Source organism: Zingiber officinale, chromosome 1A (assembly GCF_018446385.1).
Source record: "Zingiber officinale cultivar Zhangliang chromosome 1A, Zo_v1.1, whole genome shotgun sequence".
NCBI classification, from domain to species: Eukaryota; Viridiplantae; Streptophyta; class Magnoliopsida; order Zingiberales; family Zingiberaceae; genus Zingiber; species Zingiber officinale.
The window spans coordinates 191,235,805-191,250,534 of NC_055987.1; the positions used below are offsets into that span (position 1 = coordinate 191,235,805).

At 36.7% G+C, this 14,730-nt stretch overlaps 2 protein-coding genes and 1 long non-coding RNA gene across 4 annotated transcripts; 2 read left to right on the plus strand and 1 right to left on the minus strand.

Moving 5' to 3' along the window:
- The first annotated feature begins 181 nt into the window (after nucleotides 1–181).
- Nucleotides 182–844, plus strand: LOC122013792. 2 transcript variants are annotated; one of them, XR_006120600.1, is made up of 2 exons: nucleotides 182–471; nucleotides 576–844. It is a non-coding gene; the product is annotated as an uncharacterized LOC122013792 (long non-coding RNA). The 2 variants fall into 2 exon arrangements; XR_006120601.1 differs by having other exon boundaries at nucleotides 580–844.
- A 2,759-nt stretch (nucleotides 845–3,603) lies between these two features.
- LOC122038876 (annexin-like protein RJ4) lies at nucleotides 3,604–6,182 on the plus strand. Its single transcript, XM_042598838.1, has 6 exons — nucleotides 3,604–3,760; nucleotides 4,619–4,764; nucleotides 5,029–5,244; nucleotides 5,315–5,527; nucleotides 5,617–5,706; nucleotides 5,793–6,182. The coding sequence occupies exons 1-6, from the start codon at nucleotides 3,685–3,687 to the stop codon at nucleotides 5,982–5,984; spliced, it is 933 nt and encodes a 310-aa protein (XP_042454772.1). The 5' UTR covers nucleotides 3,604–3,684; the 3' UTR covers nucleotides 5,985–6,182.
- A 139-nt stretch (nucleotides 6,183–6,321) lies between these two features.
- Nucleotides 6,322–13,541, minus strand: LOC122038875. Its single transcript, XM_042598837.1, has 9 exons — nucleotides 13,391–13,541; nucleotides 13,255–13,307; nucleotides 12,918–13,077; nucleotides 11,756–12,774; nucleotides 9,788–9,961; nucleotides 9,595–9,711; nucleotides 7,696–7,875; nucleotides 6,930–6,976; nucleotides 6,322–6,771 (listed from the first exon to the last, which is right to left on the minus strand). Exons 2-9 carry the CDS (start codon nucleotides 13,300–13,302, stop codon nucleotides 6,504–6,506), a joined length of 2,013 nt encoding a protein of 670 aa, XP_042454771.1. The 5' UTR covers nucleotides 13,303–13,307; nucleotides 13,391–13,541; the 3' UTR covers nucleotides 6,322–6,503.
- Between the last annotated feature and the right edge of the window lie 1,189 nt (nucleotides 13,542–14,730).

Below are 14,730 nucleotides of genomic sequence, written 5' to 3' on the forward strand. Positions count from 1 at the left end.
CAACAGAACCCATTAATGAACACATCCATGATATCAAAAATTGATCACGATCATATATAATATCGGAGAAACATTCTCAAAGATCATAAAAGCTTCCCCTCAGTACTTGTACAGTCTTGAAATAAAAGAAACTGCAACACTAGCCGTGATTTGGGAAAGGGGCAATTAAGCAGACCATTAACGTACAAAAGCCACCTTTTTTAGCATCTTTTTATTGCGATCGTTTTAAACAATCAATCTGCCCAACCAAACTTACGGATGAAGGAGACTTTTTTAAAGGAGAGATGTTGTTGATTTTAATAACTGCGCGCAAGTTGACCGTTTGTTATAGATTGATGGTTCACTTGTCGGTTAGGTGTTTACCTGCAGTTAGCTGAAATGATTGAGAAAGCATCAGCAAGTTGCTTCTTCTTCTTCTATCCATCAGCTAGATGTGCGATTAAAGAGAGGACAAAGAAGCAATATATTGTGGTCTTTCTTCTTCTTCTTCTTCTTCTTCTTCTACTCTCAGTCATCTCTATCCTCTTTAATTTGTCGTTGCTGACTCAATTTGCTCTGTAATAAATTTGAGAAAGGAAGGAATCAGGAGCAGTTTTGGGGTTTTGGCGGCCATGGCGATGCCTTTAGAATTCGCAGCGTACGTAGTGTGCATGGTGTGGAGTGCTTTCGGAGACTGGGTGTCGTGGTGCCTCTCGGCTGCCGACGCAATCGCCGGCGCCGCCAGGTTCGGAGATTTCAACCGCTTCGTCCTTGTTTGATTCTTTCTTCTTTTAGCTATTTATTTGTGTATGTAATGTAAGAAGATCAGAGTAAACAGAGCAGTGAATTGCCATTTTTATTCTCATTCTCGTCTGATTAGTTCTTAGATTTTGTCATGTCATCGGATTAATTCTAAAGGTCAAAAAATTAGGAAAAAGATATTGAAGCAACTGAAATGTATCAATGAATTAATGATCAATATGTAATTTCCTGCTGTCAATTTTCTCAAACCTAAAGGATTTGCAAAGAACTATCGAAGATCAAGTGGCATATTAAAACACATGAAAGATATCAATTCCTGTCCCTAAAGCATAGTGAAATTCTTCCCACCTCCTACCATCGCATCATTACACCAGGGACATGTGTCTCCAGAGTCATGGTACCACGGTTGAATATCCATATTATCTCTCAGGTACTCACAGTTCGAACCCCATCTATAACGTATTTATAGGAATTTTTCCTCTAAATGGGGAGCGTAATCAAAGGATGCTGGGCTTCTGGGCTGACAACCGCGTGCACTTCCCGATTTACCCCTGGTGGTTGATGGAAAATTTTCGTAGGACCAGACCGGTCACCCCAGAGATAGTCAATGAGGCTGACTGGGATTATCATTTTAATCCCCTCAGATGGGTCTAGTGGCTAACGCATGAGGTGTTGTCACAGGTACCCACGGTTCGAACCCCAGCTACGACTTATTTGTAGGAATTTTTCCTCTAAATGGGGAGCGTAATCAAAGGATGCTGGGCTTCTGGGCTGACAACCGCGTGCACTTCCCGATTTACCCCTGGTGGTTGGTGGAAAATTTTCGTGGGACCGGACCGGTCATCCCAGAGATAGTCAATGAGGCTGACTGGGATTATCATTTTAATCCCCTCAGATGGGTCTAGTGGCTAACGCATGAGGTGTTGTCACAGGTACCCACGGTTCGAACCCGAGCTACGACGTATTTGTAGGAATTTTTCCTCTAAATGGGGAGCGTAATCAAAGGATGTTGGGCTTCTGGGCTGACAACCGCGTGCACTTCCCGATTTACCCCTGGTGGTTGGTGGAAAATTTTCCTGGGACCGGACCGGTCACCCCAAAGATAGTCAATGAGGCTGACTGGGATTATCATTTTAATCCCCTCAGATGGGTCTAGTGACTAACGCATGAGGTGTTGTCACAATGAGATCTAAGGTTCAAATCTCGGCAAAGTCGAGGTAAATATCTCCTTTATATGTTAGTCATTATTCCAAAGGCTAGTAGTTATCCATGATTTACCTCTTCATTTTGGGATAGACTGACGGAGATGTTGGGATGAACGTATTGATATTTTTTTTTTTCCCAACAATTACACCAGGGACATGTGTTCCACTTTCAAATGTGGTTGCTTGTCTAATTGCCGGAGATTCAATTGGCTACTTAAAAACATCAATTTTGATTAGTTGTAATCGAACGTGGTCCTCCATTTAATATTTGTACCATGTTTTTTATTGGGAATCAAAAGGACATATTTTGATTACTATCGTAGATCTACACTATTGCAAAATATTTTCTCATTTAAAATTCTAATTTCGATCCTTATCATTCCTCTTTATAATTTTCTACTACAAATTCTTCATATAATTACTTGCTAATTAGAAGCTTTGTTATATAAGATCTCTTCTAATGCCATGCTCTTTAATTTTGCAAAATAGACGAGCACAAACTATCAATAAAATTAGATGATAAAAAAATATTGTTGACTGAGTACATTTACCTTTTTCTCCCTTCCTCCAAGACGACATATTGAATGGGGGAAAATTATTAACTTTATTTAAATTATATGGCCACCTGTTGATTAAGAAAATAAAATTATTTTTTTTAAGAAAAACTATTTTGTTTTTTTGGATAGAGTGGGAGACTCATAATTAATAAACTATGAATTATTCACTGTCATGTTGACTGTTTCAGATAAGGCAGAAGATATGACTCACCTAATCCAATACCTTTCTTTTTTTAAAAAAAAATATATTAATAATGTGGCAAAAAGAACATCATTATCACTATCGTTTCAACAGCTAATTAGTATTAATTATCACTATTAATTTTTTAAAAAAAAATATTAGAGATGAGTAGTATAAAGAAATTACTGGAACATGTTTAATTATTGTTAGTATTTGTTTCTAGGGGAAATTTCATTTCATGGTTGTTTGATCGCCACCTGGCGCTTGTTGATTTGTTTGGCGTCGTGGCCGATGTGGCGATGATGTCGCTATTCTATTTATATCGCCAAGTGGCACTCCGTGCGTGTCTAAAACCGACACCGATGCACGAAATCTGACACGCGGCACAGAATCCACCGCCCACGACTCCTTTTCTCAGATATCAAGGAGATCTAAAACGTCCGGGCATTTTACAAAGAAGCCCTATTAATTATAAAAAGTGCCTCCTGAAATTATCTTTCTTAAAACAAAAGTATCCAGCTGATTACAGTTGATTAGAAAAGGATAGCTTTCGTCTATCATAAGAACAATCTATAATATAATAGAAAAAAATAGAATATTTATAAAAAAATGAAAGAATATTACGTTTCAAGAGTAATTTTAAAAATAGAGATAAGATTTTAAGTACGAAATTAAAAAATAAAATTGGAGTATTTGTTTTGGATGAAAATATATTAAAATAATTTTTTGATAATTTTTTGATAATTTTTTAAAAAATATTATTTTTACGGAAATAAAAATATTACAGCTAGAAATAGCTGGAAAAAAAGATACGATGAGGGCTTTTATCAAAATACGTTTCTGTTTAAGGGTTTTTTCAGATATCAGGAAATTAAAGCTCTGTAGACTCTGAGTGCTCTGACAAAAGTTCTATAAATGCGCTCCATAGTTTGATGACCCCTCATCTTCCTCCGATCAGTGGTGGGACTTTTTCTTCCCAAAGCCAAGAGAAGGTTTGACCATGGCGACGCTCACTGTTCCCGAGCCAGTTCCTTCCCCGGCTGAGGACGCCGAGAGCATCCACAAGGCCGTCCATGGTATTCACTTTCTCTCAACTTGATGTGCTTGTTGCTTTGAATCCGTCTTGGTTGATTGCTATTTTGGCAGTAGCGCACAGGTGCAGATCTAATGCTTGATCATTTGTCTGTGAGTTCAAGATGACTTTTTTTTAACGCCGATCAGATATCTGTAGCAGTAACACACAGTTGTATGCAGATCTACTTAGATCATTCCTCTATGAGTTCAAGATTACTTTTTTTTAACACCGATCAGAAATAAATCTACATATTTCCCAGAAAATAGAGAGGTTTCATCTTTCTAAGTGATATGAACTTGTTATCTCTGATAGTTTTTGTGATCATAACACAGACCAAGGAAGAAGTCTTCAAGAAATGAGTTTTTTTTATTTAATGGATCAGGCAAATAATTGGTTTGATATCTGAAATTGTTTTCTTCTTGTCCAATTGATTTACATAGATTTTTTCTTCTTTTAATAATTGATAGAAGATTGATTTTTCAAACCTTTGATAATGTGATATTCCATAATGAAACTCATAAAAGAGGAGCACAGAGATTATAGTCTTCATTTCCATGTGTTATTTATGTTTCCTAGTATTGTTATGTTCTTTGGAAATCTCCTTGTAAGAGTTTGCAAAAGTGTTCTGTTTGTCCATCCCTGAAGCCTTGTCCCTTTGAAGCCTAATGTCTAGCAATGGGTTCATCAAGGCCTCATATAATGTCATTGTGCATAAGAGAGATGCAAGTTCTTCTACAGTGTATTTCGATACCTTGCTCAGATACACTAGTTTTGAATAGCATATATAAATTTATGAAGAAATAGTGAAGCAAAATTTGTATAAGCTAAATAGCCTTACCGCGACATCTACATGTGTCAGGATGGGGAACTAATGAGAAGACACTGATCAACATTTTAGCGCATAGAAATGCCACCCAAAGAAAGCAGATTCAGTTGGCTTACGAGGAATTGTACAACGAGAGTCTCACCAAAAAGCTTGAATCAGAACTGAAAGGAAACTTTGAGGTGGTTATTTTTCTCAACCTTTATTGTCCAATGAATGTTTTTATCTGTAGGGGCAACATCATTTGCAGAAGCTAATATTAATTATTTGAAAATTTTCTAAATGTGAAGAGATCGACATGAACTTAGATATGACTTGAACAGATACTATGAATGTAAGTACATAATTAATGGTAGATTGATAGGACTTGTGGCTTGTTATGCGGTGATATGCTTATGTACACTATCACATTGTAGTGGTGTATCTGATTATGTTTGATTCTTCAGAAAGCTGTATACCGCTGGAATTTTGAGCCAGTCGAGAGAGAGGCCGTGATGGCTTGTATTGCTTTGAGGAAGAGTTTTAATTCTCATGTGATTATAGAAATTGCATGTGTCAACTCACCAAATGAGCTTCTAGCTGTGAAAAAGGCGTACCAAGTTAAATTTAGGCGCTCTCTGGAAGAAGATGTTGCTGCTCACACTGTTGGAGATTTGCGCAAGGTATGTTGCTCTGAAACCATTACTACTATCTGCTATGAAGTTGCAAGGTTTCTGAAGTTTCACTTTTCAGCTATTGTTTGGCCTCGTAAGCACATACCGCTATGACGGAGAGGATATTGATGTGAAGTTAGCGAAATCAGAAGCCAAAATTTTGCAAGAGCATATAAAGGATAATGAACTGAACCATGACGAAATCATAAGAATCTTGGGTACTAGAAGCAAGGCACAGATTTATGCCACTTTCAATAGCTATAGAGAAGAATATGGTACTTCAATTGAAGAGGTATCAATTGAATCTTGAACTTCAACCGCTCGAGTTCTTTGTAGCTGAAATTATTCTAGGGAACTAACCCTTTTTGATACTTTGATCAGGCTTTGGCTGGTGATTCTACAGATGAATATGCACTGGCACTCCGAGCTGCGGTTGCTTGCATCATCGATCCCCACTTGTACTATGTTGAGGTGAACAGATTAACCATGAGTGTTCTAACTCGCGCAATTTACATCATTTTTCTTGTGTAACAACTTAATTGTTTTTTGAGTTTTAGGCTCTTGATGCTGCTCTCGAGAAATCAGATGAAGACACACTGACTCGCATTATCGTACTTCATGCTGAGAAAGATCTTGGGGAGATCAAAGACAAGTTTCATAAGAGGAAGAATGTTCCCCTTGAACATGCAGTGGCTAAGAAGACTTCTGGAGACTACGAGGCGTTTCTTCTCGCTTTGTTGGGTGTCTGATCTACTCTCAGTGTTCTTGTGGGTCTAGTTTTGCTTTCAGAACTTGCTTGTGCTTGAGGCAAACTTTCTTTATCAGCATCTGTCTAGTGCTTGAAGAGCTTGGCTTGGTTTGCTAAATAATTTGGCATGTTTGCTGTTTGTCAGCTATGTTGTTGAGATGTTGCATGAACTAGCTCGATATAAGAATAAATCTTCATATATAGTCGTCTTCTTTTGCTTCTTAATGAACGAAATTTTGTTGTTTTTTATTGTACACAATTAGTCAATTACAATCTCTGAATTGTTACTGGTCCATCCATTCTATTCTCTTTTTATGGCAGCCAAGTTCATATAGAAATGGCAGGCAATGTGAATATATATTTATTCACAATAAGTTTGTAAGATACATTTTCTTTTCCTTCTCTTACAATAATATATATTTATATTTACGGCAAATGGAAATTGTAGTTTTTCACCAAGCTAAATGTTGTGCAACATGAAGAGTTTGTTCAACACCATAGGCGGCTAATGTAACATGTATTATACAATCTGTAATACGATCAAACTAGGCATTAGCTCAGCCTCATCTTCCACCATCTCCCAGTCATCATCAGAATGCTCCTTCTTATCGATGCGGTAAGCTTCCTCGTCAATTGTGGTAGTTTTCTCATTTAGCACAGAATGATGTGTGCCTCCAGACAAGATATTCTTCTCAAAAGTGGAGCATTTTGAGGTGTTGTTAGGCATGCGCCCATCAACACTATCTTGCAGTAACAATACATCCTTGAAGGCATCAAATATTTCTCCACTGTGATCAGGTTAACAGTCTGTTAGATTGTGCATTTTCTATTGTACAACTGTAGAAGAATTGGTAAACCCAAAAGGACGCAAAGATCAAAATTGCTGACTAAAAGAACTATATATGCTATCAAAGAATAATTTATTTCCGCAATTAGACAGACTTACTATAGGTTATCGAGAGTGCAACCACGGTCCATCAAGAAATCCCACAACTGTAGCACAGTGACAGAAGAAAAGTAAGATACTTCTAAATGAATCAGTTACAAATAAATCTCAGATTCTCTACCATGAACATTATAAGTTTTATTAAAATATTTGATAAGCACATTTTTTATATCCAGGATATCTGCTTAACCATGCTTAAAGACATTGGTATATAACAGAATAACAAGGAATGCCATAATTAAAAACCCTCTGCATTGAAGTATATTACATTTTAACCCCTAAAAAAGGAAGAATGAATGAACCTGCAGGACAAACTATGAATCTGTTCTAGCTATTTTAAAACTATTAACAAAGTCGATGCAGATTCAAATTTGTTATATGATATCATATAATTTTAATAACTTTAATAATCAAAAAGTATAATCAGATTAGCAACCTACAATAATTAATAAAAAACATGAACTATTCAAATTAAGGAATATCAGGTTAGAGATAATATTAGCAACGCTAATAATACAAATTAGAAATAATATTCATGATTCCTTTTGAGATTCATAATTCCAAGGTATTTCTTGTATACTTAAGATAAATGAATCTTGGATGGGATACTGCAAATCTGAACATCCAAATTAAATTGGCCAAACATTGTAACTAGGTACTAACCCCGTTATTCATCTCAATCATATGTTGCTATATCATGTTGGTGTTCTCTACTTCTAGTGGATATTAAATATGCAATTAATCATTATCCTTAGTTCCTAATTACCTTGGCATTCTTCTCTGCTTCCTTCTGGATCTGGCTTGCTTCTTTTGCTAAGCTATCCATGATGCCCTCTTGCTCATTTAGAATTTTGTGAGCCAAGGTTTCCTTTGCAAGCTTCTCCTTCTCGGCCTCTGCTTGTTTTTCCTTGGCAGCCACTAACTGGGCATCTAGAGTTTGATGAATCTGTTACAGTTCGAAGCTGATATTAGAAAGAAAACTTACTAATTCTAAGGAGCATTTTACATTTTCTCTTGTATATATATCTTTTAAACTGAATCCAAATGAACAAAGGACCATTTGATGTCCAGTCAACGTGCTAACTGTGAAACAGAAGGTTCTAAAGGTATCAAAAAAAAAAAAGCAAGGAAACAAGTTAGGTTACATGTTAGCACATGACAAATAGCCAGCACCATATATTAACCAAAGGGAAAAAAATAGAAGAAATGAAACAACTAATGCTTCTGTACCTGATACAAGGAACAATAGTCAGACATAATAAAGCTATTATCATTCACATATTTGCAATCATGAAGTTTGAACACATTGGAAAAGAATTCTTGTACACCTATTTTTTCAACACCATAACCCATTGTAATTCAGTGCGAAGAATATGTCTCTAAGGTTTAAAATCCCTTGAGCTGTGGATTCAGTCGTTGGTTGGAATGAAACTGGTGTGTGTCGTTTCAGTCATGCCGACAAATGGTGTTGACCTCTCCAATAGGGAGGAGGAAGAAGAGGCGTACTTAGAGGAGGCATCACTGACGCTGGAGAAATGCGAGTTACAACACATTTTGGTATTATCTCCCTCGCTAGCGATAGAGGAGGAAGCTTAACTAGGATTTTGGCACACAGGGGAAGTTGGCACATACCTTCTCGTGACAAGGATTAATGATTTGCGGCTTCTCATGACAAAGGATGAATGATTCAGAACTTTTCGCAATGAACAATTCAAAGCTTCTTGTAGAAGATTACAACAAAGGATTGAACAATGCCGAAGAAAAATTGAGTGGTTCGGAGGCTCAAAGCTTCTCATGATGATAGCAGCCACTAAGTTTCTCACACACTAAGGATTTCAGAGCTTCTCGCATGCTGGTCAATAATCAAAATGAAAATTTTGTCTACACAGCTCAAATCACTGCATACCTTGGTGGGAGCTAGGCATTTCTAATGTGTGCTCTTTGTAATTTCCTGTTTACATCAGTTTTATTTCAACAAGATCACATGGATTTGCAATAGATCCGATATTCTACAAGCAGTTGCTCATGTACCTGATATCTATTCAATAACAGGTTCAGCTTGGATCATTTCACACCACAGTTTACCAGACATCAAGGAATGGATAAATTTTGCAGCTAACTAAAAAACTGCCATTAAATTGGAAGTTATGGCAATTCTGACACCAGAGAGACCACTGTGCTAGCAAAGAAATTAATGCAGTTGCGGATTTGCCAAATAAATGGAATTCACTTTTTTTCTGTACAGCAGCATAAATTAAGATACAATCAGAAAATAAACTACAAATGAATCATAATTAGATTTCATAATTTGATTATCATGAGATTTAGTTTTTTCTTTTCCTAGGGGCTCCAGTCAGTTTATCTGATCCTACTTATTTCTATCATGTTTTTCACTATCTTTAGTATAATTAATCATTGGCAATAATAAATGAAAGAGACAGGTGGCATTGGCATGTAAAAACAGAGTGTTAGATCAAAGTTGAAGCTCCTATAAAATTTGTAAAGAATTCCAATTGTATGATAAAGACAAGGGTAACAGTAAAAATATATTGGCAAGCAAATTTTTTATGCTTATCCATGGGAAGCAATAATGGTTGGAAACTAGAAATTGATGTACAGGACAAAATATGGTATAACATAAAGTGGAATAACAATTATTTCTCACCTTGTGTACAATAGAAAGGTACTTTTCTATTTCACCTGAGATGAGATTAAGCTGAGATAGAAGCTCTGAACTTTGATATGCTAGAGAAAAAGTTTCAGCTCGGATATCTTCAGCTTTCTGCTAAAAAATGGGCAAGTATGAGAGCCTACCTTATTGTCAAACTAGAGTAAGCACAGTGCACATGGAAGACAACCTTGTCATTTGTGGCCCTTGCACATGTTATCATGTGTCTTAGCTCCTCCACCTTTTCCAATACATCTTGAGAGGCAGTGGAGGCTTCTCTTTTAGCAAGCACAGCTCTCTCTTTATGAAGCTTTACCTCTCTCAACATCTCATTTGCCAAATTCAGAGCAGATGCCAATGTTTTCTGCAATGGTGGTTGATCAGCAAAAGGCAACTGTTTTTATGAAATTATAAATGTATGCTTTATGAGAAATCAAAATCGTTGCTTTTCCTTTTAATCTCCAAATAAAAGTTATTGTCCTTAAATGACGCATGAATATTCCCATCCGACATTTATAATACAGATATGCTGATAACTTGGGCATTTGATTAAGCAATCTTTCATTCTTTTTTGATTGATCGCCTTCAGACAGAAGAATCAATCCCAGTTGCATGTGTGCCTTCCTTTTCAAAGATTAATGTGAACATAGTAAATTTCCTTTTGTTTCACTTGCCCTATCATTACTGACTCAAGTACCCTACAAGATTTCAAATATAGCATTATCTTTGTTTTCCCCAAGAATTCAGTACATTAACCAGGACTTAGTTTACAATATTCCACAAAAATTGTGTAAGTAAACATGTTAAAACAACAGCTGAACAGCTAGTCTGTGTCATGACAAGTACACTTGGAGTAAACTGAAATTAATCCCAAAAGGAGAACATCTTACAAAAGAATAACTTGGATTCAATATTCAAACAGACTAAACTGGTCGTTCTTTTGTCTGTGTTAAAAAAAAATTACAATTGGTGATAAAAATGATCTATGGTTCAAACACAAACTAGAAACAAAGATAATACAAAATTGATTTATGACAAAACATGTTTTTAAATAAAACAGCATAACGAGACACAGATTCGAACATCAAACCAATTAAGAGTAATGACAAAAGAAACAGAATACCACCTAGAAGGAGACAAATTTGTATACTCTACCTACCCATATATAAATTGCATACTTCAGGCTACTTCTGGCTAATATCTGAACGATCAAATGAGAAGGTGAGAAAACTATAGCTCACTCTGGTAACAAGGCTTGAACAGTCATTTAAGACTGTCAAAAAACATGATAAACACAAAATAACTATGACTGGCTGATTCATGTTAACAAACCAAACTATGAACCATCCAGAACAGGTTCACAGGGATGAAACAAATGGTCTGGAGCAAAATAATACATCATCAAATGGGTCCATACAAGTTAGTAGAGTAACAAAGCAAGATGGGTATTATTTTGTTTTGAATATATTTACTAAATTTAGATTCTATTAACTATACATTCTTTCTGCATCAACAACATGCAACTTAGGACATGCAAAACTGGACTAACATACTGATCAAGTGTTGATATAATATAATAATGATACCTGAATGGTCTAAGCATGGACCAAATTGGACTTAGATTCTTGAACTTTATTTTTTTCCTTAGATATGACCAACAATGTAAATCCAAGTCTAGATAAAAAAATATTGAGCATTGCATTAGATTTGGGAACAATACAAACACGAACAAAATCTGAGCATGAAAATTAACCACGCGGAGTTCCATAATAGAGTTAGATTCATGTATCTATGATAAAAACAATGTCAATACCTTGTAAACATGAATCTTGGCCATATAAAACTAATGGTGGTAGCCCAAGTAGTTTGAACTCTTGGCTTCTTCTTCTTGTTGTTGATTGTGTCCTTATATTAACAATCACAGTTTGGAATGTAAATAGAGATTTTCATAGCACTTTATTAAGCATAAATGTCCATCAATATGCTCAGAAGAAATAACTAAAAGATTCATGCGAGGACATCTTTATTTCATGTTACATCACTAGCAAGATTTTTTAAAGATCAAAAGAAAAATGTAATTTGGATAAATGAGAATGAAATCAGAAGAATGATAGTGAATAAATCCAAAGAGTAGCACCATACTTTGCACGTTACCTACATTTTTGTTTTGAGCTTCAAGAACACCGTTAAGGAAGTCTATGTTGAAAGTATCTTCTACTGTAGCCACCTTTGCTTGGAGCTCATCAATAGCAGATAAATTCTTATTGTCACAAGGCAACACACCAACACCATTCACACTTAGGTGCTCAGATTCGTGTACTTCAAAATCATCTGGGGACAATGGACTACATTGAACTCCTGAGATTCTACATAACAGATCTTGGGAAATTTCATGAGTTGATGGGAATTTCTTAACATTGGCAAAAGCAGCAGGCAGTGAATTATTATCTTCACAGATGGATTTATCTTTGATTTTCACCTCACAATTGTATGATCCAAATGACTGTTCTTCATAATGCATACAGCAGCTGTTTAAATCATTCTTCGTTTCTGATTCACACTCAGTTGCATCTTGGATGTGTTGAAAGGCTCCAGATGAAACTACAGATGTACATTCTGAAGCTCTTATAGTGCCATCCACATTTGTGTTGAAATGTCCTTGAACACTAGTAGCATCCAGAAACTGACACTTGGTCCCAGAGTTCTGCAAAAAGTTTGTTTCCAACGACTTACCTATTTGATTCAGTTCTCTGTCCAGCATTTCATCCTTGTATAGAATATGAGAAGAATTTATAGAGAATAAGTCAAGTGAGTGAACCCCTGCATGAGCATTACTTTTGTGCTCATCCATTTTTGCTTCCAACACTTCATCCATTGGGAGGGTGTTAACATCAGAAGAATTACCAAAGAGCATTACATCCAAGGAGAGCATATCTGGTTGACTATTTCTGCTGTGCTTAGTAACAAGATCCATTTCCAATACTACAGTATTTGGTTCAGAAAGTAGTGATAAGTGCATATCTGGGACTGCTTGAGCATTATTTTTGTGCTTAGTAACAAGATCCATTTCAAACTCAGTTTTTGGTTCAGAAAGTAGAAGATTTTTGGTTTCTGCAGCAGTGTCACTATGACAATTCACCTCGTTAGCACCTTCAACGTGTGAGTGCCCACCTACTTCTTTATAATGAAAAAAAAAAAAACTTTAGAAGCGAGAAAAAGAACAACAAAAATAGAACGAGGAAGAGTCACAATGACAGCACAATGTAGATGTGCCTCTTTAAGTTCCTTCTCGCTCGTGAAATGAAAAGAACGACACCTACGATTTGGTGGCTGCAAGACATCAAAAGCGATACAAGGATCATAAGGTGGTTCCGTTGGTTCATCTATGATTGGTAAGACATCAGTCAGAACGAACTCCACTGCACCATCAACATCTTGAAAAAATTCTACTGCAACGGCCCGAAGTATCCGAAGATCAATCTGCAGTGCAGCAAAAGATCGACTGAAGACACTAGGAAATCGTCACAAAGTAAGTACACCAGATGAGTTCCTTCAGTCAGACTAAGCAGCATCAATACAATATTCCCGGGAAAGCGAAAATTTTTCGTAGCCTAAAAACCAGATATAATCATAGGTTGACCATAAACGTCTTCTCACCTGAGGGAAGATATCTTGCAGCACACGAAGCACTGATTTGAGAGTCATGGTTTCTGCATACGAACAATTGGGCGATAAATTAATTGAAATCGACGGACTCCGATCGTCACTGGTCGATCGAAAGGGGAAAACTAACCAGCGGAAATCGTTAGACCCAGAAGACAGAGAAGATCATCGAGATTGGGGATAACCTGGCGTTGAGCGACTTCTGCTTTGTATTTTCCTTTTTCTTTTTGGTAATCCTCGACGACTAATGGATTCAATTTTGTTTGTTTTGTTGTGTTTATCAAAGCAGTGGAGGTAAGAGAGAAAAAGATAAATAAATAATTTTTTATATTAAAAAGACCGTCTTTATTAGTTCCATTTATATCTATAAATACTTCATAATTGTAGGGCAAATAAAATAAATAAGTTTTCTAACTCAATTGGAAAAATATATAAAAGATTAAAAAAATCTATTTTATTTTTAACAAATTCAGTTGAAATCGATAATTTCATAGACATAGATAAATGAAAAATATTTCTCTTAAATTTTTGTTTGAATAATTGAGATAAATTAGATATATATTAAAAAGTGATTATTTTAACTCGTACTAAACTGAAAAGGGAATTATAATAATTGTTAATTTAAATTTACTAGATGTTTAATTCGATCTTACACTACCCCAAATTCTATTCGTCATGAAAAATTTATTCCCACTTCCTAAGGACGACATTTGTATTGATGGGAATTATAATATCCATTATCATATTCAAAAAAGCATGGCATCCACATATCATATATATATATATATATCTATCTTGTCCGAATGCGAGTAGACGGACGCTGGAAAAATGAAGCTCACGTTGACTGGATGTCGTCTGAAGGCGATGCGGACCTCCGACGAGCTAAGCAAGCAACCACAAAGTCGTTAGTGTCGAGCCAGGGAGGGGTTTCCTGGCGATGACCCTCCGACGCTCAAGACAGACAACGATGAATGAAGAATGAAGTAGAAGAAGAAGTAGCAGCGTAACTGTAGCTACAGTAGTGAAACGCATACCCTCCGTCGAAGTCTGGGGGTCTTTATATAGGGCTCCTGAGAGGCGCGCACACGCTTCCCGAGACATGCACACTTCTCAAAGCATACCTAGAAATGACGTATCAGAAAAGTGTGTCTGACGTCATACCTTAATAGCCGGAGCATATCCCTGACGTGACAGTGGAAGCTCCCACCGTACGATCCTCTATCTGACCACGTCGCCGACCATGTCGCCTGTCGGTGACACTGGTCCCTAGAAAGATATTGTCAACTACTCTCTTTGTCTGTTATTGAGCCGAGCGGGAGAGCCACTCGACAAGTCTGTCGTCTGGGCGATGCGACGGCCGGGTCGAGCGTCCGCTTAGTTGATGAGCTGCTGCCGGCTACACCCCATCGGGCGAGGGAGTCCTGCCTGTCGGGTCAAGGCTGCATTGTTTGGTCGAGCGGGACAGACGCT